The sequence below is a fragment of the Rhyacophila brunnea genome, unplaced genomic scaffold (assembly GCF_057557595.1).
Source record: "Rhyacophila brunnea isolate RB1 unplaced genomic scaffold, BYU_Rbru_1.0 scaffold_13, whole genome shotgun sequence".
Lineage (NCBI taxonomy): Eukaryota > Metazoa > Arthropoda > Insecta > Trichoptera > Rhyacophilidae > Rhyacophila > Rhyacophila brunnea.
In genome coordinates this window covers 17,108,712-17,114,994 of record NW_028232785.1, presented here as the reverse complement: position 1 = coordinate 17,114,994, position 6,283 = coordinate 17,108,712, and the positions used below count along the sequence as shown (strand labels likewise).

At 32.0% G+C, this 6,283-nt stretch overlaps 1 protein-coding gene across 2 annotated transcripts; it reads right to left on the bottom strand.

Moving 5' to 3' along the window:
• Positions 1-331: 331 nt before the first annotated feature.
• Positions 332-2,995, bottom strand: LOC147076699 (uncharacterized). Of its 2 annotated transcripts, none has more exons than XM_085941326.1 (3): positions 2,825-2,995; positions 2,558-2,677; positions 332-2,439 (listed from the first exon to the last, which is right to left on the bottom strand). In XM_085941326.1, the coding sequence occupies exons 1-3, from the start codon at positions 2,891-2,893 to the stop codon at positions 2,308-2,310; spliced, it is 321 nt and encodes a 106-aa protein (XP_085797452.1). In that variant the 5' UTR covers positions 2,894-2,995; the 3' UTR covers positions 332-2,307. The 2 variants fall into 2 exon arrangements, with proteins under 2 accessions (XP_085797452.1, XP_085797451.1); XM_085941325.1 differs by having other exon boundaries at positions 2,558-2,671; positions 2,825-2,962.
• Between the last annotated feature and the right edge of the window lie 3,288 nt (positions 2,996-6,283).

Sequence of the window (6,283 nt, the reverse complement as noted above, 5' to 3'; positions counted from 1 at the left end):
GGGTCATCAAATATATATATCCGTGGTGTTTGGGCATAACCTGATAACTGCAATATATTGAATTTTCAGGAGAGCAATTTTAAAGTTTGAATCGCCCGCATAAATCCCGGTTTGATTTTTAGTCTAACATTCAAAATACATTTGTAAATAAATGGAGAAGAATATAACATGAATTAGATTTTTAATTATTTCACTAATTAAGGAAATAATGTCACTTATCAGGAGTTGATCAAATAATAATTGTAAGACCTATCTTTGAAAGTATGCACTTACCAGGGTTTGACCACAAAGTCACCGAATTTCCAAGTAATAAAACGCATTCAAGAACTTTTTATTACACTTTATTAAAATGAATACATTATAGATTTAAACATTAAACACAAAATACAAAATAAGTATTTCTGAATAGTATATAGATTAATAAAAGCAGAATTATAATATAATGTCAGGAAGAACATGCACCCACATAATCGCTACACACATAACTAAGAGAACTAAAAATATTATTCCTCATAAATAACATCACTATCAGTATCTTCATCAGGAACAGAGATGGAATTGTTAGTCAAATTTATGTAAAAATTATGGTACACTGGGTCTAAAAATTGTAACAAAGATATCAGATCGTTGTATTTTTTTTTTGTCAATACACAGCGGTCCTGAATAAGCTTGTGGCAATGAAATTGACGACACATCACTGGGCCGTCCTCTTCTATTGAGTGAACATATTCGGAAAGGTTCATCGTTCAAACTGTATTTAAATTTTATACATCCAAGTCCATCACTTTTAGTCACTTGGATCCAAAATATTTTTGTCCAGTTGAACGATGCTCTTTCAGAATAGACAGTTTTCTTCATCAATATCGTTTCTAAAAAGTTAGAAAAGTTAATGAAATCTGATTGGTTCATGTGTGTAACTATATAATTCGGACTTGCTAGGCGAATTAGAGTAATCCAATCATGAGGAATTGTCAGGATAACGTTCTCACGCTGCTTTCTAAATCTCTCAATCAACGCATGGTCTGAATCACATTCAAGGTGAGTGTACCCAGGAACTAAAAATTTATGATTTATTTCAGTCAGGTTTGGCTTCATCTGAACTGCGACTGAAAACATTACTGGTAAAATTGTATTTCGGTTTTGGCCAGGACACGGATACATAGAGGATAAGTTTTTCAGTTGGTTCAGGCAATTCCATAATAAACTTATAGAGGCATGAAGCAATTTCGTTTCCCCCTCTCTTTGCTGTACCCTCATGCCACATAAAGCAAGATGTTTTACGGGTGTTGCAGTTGCGTACTGTGAGGTTGAAGGTCCAAAGTTTCCTCTTATAGAAAGCAATACTGGATGTAATATGAGGAGTTTCCAGACATTTTTGGAGATCAAACATGGCAACTACTACTTTTTCATTTGATCTCGAAGCAATATCTTTATCTTTTCGCTTGCTTTCATAGTGGAAATCTGCTGTGGTTTGGTGTTCAATCTGCTTTTCTATTAAAGAATTTTTGTGCATTTCGTCCATGGTAGCTTTGATTTGTATGTCCATTATATCGCAAGTTTTGCATGTATCCTTCTGAGGCTTCTTGAACCTTAAATTGTGCGTTTAAAAATGTTTCTATAAACACTTAAGCTAACTGGTAAACAATTGCTTGATCGACTGCTTTCTACATATAAATCATACATTTTTCTCATATTTAACTCTTGCGATAAATATTTTTTCTGTATATCCCGTCGTGTGTAATGACTTTCGTATGCTGGAAAACTATAAATGTGGTCGTTAACTAATTGTATATCCATTTCAGATCTTTTGTTAGCTGGACTTGACTTCCCTCTTTGTCTGTATTTATTATTGGATTATCTGACTTTTTTTTCTTCTTGATAATTTCATCTAAATATCCTCTTTTTCCCGAAAAATATTCAGGAAACAAGTTTTACAGACCTGAATAAAACCCCATCTTGATCAATGTTATAAATAGAAGTCATTAAACGATTCTTCGTTACACTATTTTTGGTTTCTCTGGCTTTTGGTTTCAACAAAATCAGACCAGACAAGTATTGCCTCTGGGCATCTCGAGTCAAAAGTGACATGTAACTCGCATATAGTCCGTTAAGGTAATCCTGGTTTAACTTAGTTTTGCATTTTAATTTGCAATCCAGTGGTTTAATTTGTCCTTTAGCTTCAACAGTGTTGCCTTTGCTGTTTACGTAAGACAAACCTAATATCAAATTATTAGAGTGTTCTTTACGTAGCTTCCTTTGCATAGGGCCTTGGCCACGCTTACGTTTCTTCTTTATAATCATTGGTGTCTAGAGTATTTCTACTTGTGGATCTTCTTCCTCGGATGTATTTGATGTACAAAGTTGGTCTTCCAAAGGAGCCCATTCATCTGAAGAGCATTCGAAAGCATCACTTTCAGTACCACTTTCTACGGCTTGCACCTGAAAAACATTAATCATTAATTCAATAACACTAACATAAGAATATGTTAATAAGTACATTTAAGTACAAGTAGGTACTTGTGTCTCTATGTGAGGCATCTATACAATTTCTACTCACCACAATTTCATCCAAATGAAGTGTTTCAATTTCAGATGATGTATGACAATTATTAATACTTCCAGTAGTAGTTGGCATCATAATATTATTATCATTCGGCAGTAGGGGTGAAGTCTGTAACTTAATTTTTAATACGTATTAACTTGGAAATATGATATGAAATATGTTTGAATATTACTGTAAAATTTGAAATTATACGTTTAAACTTTAAAACAATGCGAAACATAACCTCTACTTCATTTAAAATTAAAACATGCCATAACTTACATCATGAGCAAGTTTTCCATTCTCTTTATTGAGACACATTTGAACCATGGTTTTTCCACGCGAAGACATGTTTTTTAATGTAATATGTACGCTTTAATTAAGAAAAAAAGTATTTAACAACAGCACACGCTAGATCATTACCCGGTAACTGTGTTAACTGACACTAGACACAGTGTTGCCAAGTCAAAATTTAAAATTTCAGTAGATTTTGACAAAAAATACAGTAGATTTCATAAAATATCAGTAGATTTTGTAAAATGTAGTATATTAGATATAATTTAAGACTAATAAGGATAAAAATAACTAATAATATAAATTTATTGTAAACAATGATGATATTAATGGGTAAAATGGCGCTCTTGGGTAGAGTTACAATGCTTTCTTCGTCAATTTAGAAGTCTAACACATTAAAAAAGATCGTGCGTAAATCATTTCAAGTTTATTATTAAAATGATCATCAGTAAACTTACAATTATGGAGAAACACAAATATCAGTAGATTTCTTGAATTTCGAAAAAAAATAAAAAATTCAGTATATTGGCAAAAAATATCAGTAGATCTATTGAAATTTCAGTAGACATGGCAACGCTGGTCTGACACCTGTCAAACAACAAGATCCATAGACAATTTGGTCCAAAGCTGATAAGTGAGCAGATATCATAATATTATATTATGTACCTTAGCGCTTGGCCGTAGTCATGGGGCGTGTAATACGCGGAATAGGCGCGAGGACGGGCACGGGTAGAGTGTCCGTAGTAGCCCGCGCGCGTCCGGTCGTGTTCAGCGTCAAATCAGGGATAGGAAACCATAACACAGAAAAGTTTTTGCTGGAAAACTACAATTTGAAATGGCAAAACTTTGCAGCAAAATATGGGAACACTGAAATCAATATGGAAAGCACTTTAACAGAAGAATTTTATAACTTATACAAGAAACTGCGGGAACAACCAGACAAATTTTTCTAATAAGAGTAACATGAGAAAATATTTGATTAAGTATATTCTAATTGACTGAAGGTTTTTACTATTCTTTTTGAGCCATTTTTTGCGATCCGAATATCGCCTTTCGGCATCTTCAAACACTACCAATGGTGAATACACACTGTCATCTAATATGGTTAATTCCTGTTTATTTGTTAAATTTATATTTTTATTAATTTAAATTTAAATTCCATCAAGTACCCTTGGTTGATATTATATTTTGATAATATATTGGATAATATAATTATAAGGAAACTTAGTTTAAAAATGACTTTTGGGTTCTTAAGGTGTGAATGAATGTAGGTGTAGAGTATACGCTTCATAACTTTGCACCCCGGCTCTAGGATGGAAATGACGTACCTACTTAATATATTTAATTTTTATTGTGTTTATATTTTTTTTATTAAGGAAAACAAACATTTACATAGATTACAAATATGTATAAAATAGACTAGAAAAAAGATATTGCAACCAGCAAAGTTTCCATATAAATTATAATATAGTTAAGCCTAACAATATATAAAGCAAGAAGAACATAAAATACAGAGAAATTAGATAAAGAGATAAATGAGAAAGAATATTGAATAATTATATACAAAAAAAATATCATTTTTTAAGTACCTTTATAAATATAAGTAAGATAAGTATACAATATTATAAGTATGTGTGTTTAGAATTATTGTAAATTAAACATATTATTTTTACATATACTTAATATTATTTATAGGGGCAAGTTGTGTTCCTCTGGACAATCTCCAGTTTTAAGCTTTCCTGATTTTTTTTCTCAAAAACTATAAAAAAATTAGAAAAAAAGATTAAATTATTTCGAGCTCAGATAAATGATGCATCACTTTTTATTTTTTGTTTCAGTGAATGTTTTTCAATAAGCGAGATATAGACACTTTTATAAAAACCTCTAAATTGTCCAGAGGAACATACCCATGTATGTTCCTTTGGACATAGGGTCATGTTCTTCTGGTCAGTGTTGTTCCTCTGGACAACACAAAATCAATCATTTTTAACCTTGGAATAACCTATAATATATAAAACGATATTTAGGTATTACTCAAAATATTTTTATTTAAATTGACAATAAAAATGATACATTTTTGTTATACATAAGTAGGTACTATTTAATGAGACAAACATAGTCAAATTTGATGTCTTTGTAAGTACATCTGCAATTATTGATACTCACTACTAAAAGATTTGTCCGATTCATTATTTCAAATATTACACTTTTCACACACAATAAAACCTTCACGTCACTCCCTGGTATATTTTCTCTGTGATTCTTAGCAATACATGACCTATGAACGTATTACTGGCATGTATCAATCACATTTTACTAGGTACGTTAGGTTCAGTACACAACCTTTTACAAATGCTACAAGTAACCATTAACTCATTACTTAAGATCTCTCGATGCATGTTTTGTGGCATTTGGCTGATACCGAGATCGACAGAATCAATAATTGTATCCCTTTTTCAGATTAAGTTTTAGCTTAATATATCCCGTATAATTTTGTTTTTAGATTCCTTTTTTATGCTTCTTTTCAATGTCACTGATATTAATGCATTTTTCTCTGGTGTGTTAGTATTGACTAACACACCGATATTGATCCGGGATTTTCCTGGTTTACTTCCACTTACGATTTTCTTTGGGGGTGCTTTTAGGTAAGGACTAACTATTTCAGGTAATTTGCTTGTATGCACCATTTTCCTGCAACTCGAGGTAAGAATAAAATGTCTCGTGCACCTGCTCAGTTGGCATCTGAGCAACTTTGATTGACTCAGAATTCTTTGTTTCTATGACTGAAATCGAGCCATCCTCCTGTTGGTTTATTATAATTGGTTCAAGATTTTGCGGAGGATCTTTAACGTATGCTGATAAAAAATCATCTTCTTTAAAAATAGCATCGTTGAGAGGAGCGTTACCTGTTACTTAAAATTGCTTACGACATATTGTCAGTAAGTTATGATCCACGAGGTGATCCCGTGTCTTTCCAAGTTTGCTGCGTGACACTTTAATATGAACTGGGTAGAGATTAAGTTACTTTGTTCATAAAAATATGATGCATTGTTCCTCTGGACACGTCCAGAGGAACAATCAAATATTTGTCCAGAGGAACATGACATGGCTATTTTTAACGGTTTTTAATGTTATACTTTTTGGAGTTAAGTTATCAAAGAGGTAATGAGCTCTAAAGCATTCTAAAACAATACACTATTATGTGACATTAAATAGTGCCATACACAAGGCTTCTTTACAATAAAAAAGTCACTTGATAATAAACAAAAATACTTACTTTTTCATTGAAAAAAAGACAAACACTATGATTGTCTTTCACTTTGAGACATGAGACTAAACGTCAGGACAGTTTTGCCTGGTGTAAAAATGTGCATTCGAATGTGTTGAAAGAAGAAAAATATGATTACCCGTTTACGAGAAAACACCACTGTCCAGAGGAACAATCGT

Excerpts from the sequence above, each read along its gene's own strand:
- LOC147076699 (XM_085941326.1), bottom strand. The coding sequence starts at position 2,893 with ATGTCTTCGCGTGGAAAAACCATGGTTCAAATGTGTCTCAATAAAGAG. Across the intron at positions 2,678-2,824 it reads ATGGAAAACTTGCTCATGAT|TTACAGACTTCACCCCTACT; the intron begins GTAAGTTATGGC and ends TTAAAAATTAAG. Across the intron at positions 2,440-2,557 it reads TTCATTTGGATGAAATTGTG|GTGCAAGCCGTAGAAAGTGG; the intron begins GTGAGTAGAAAT and ends AATGTTTTTCAG.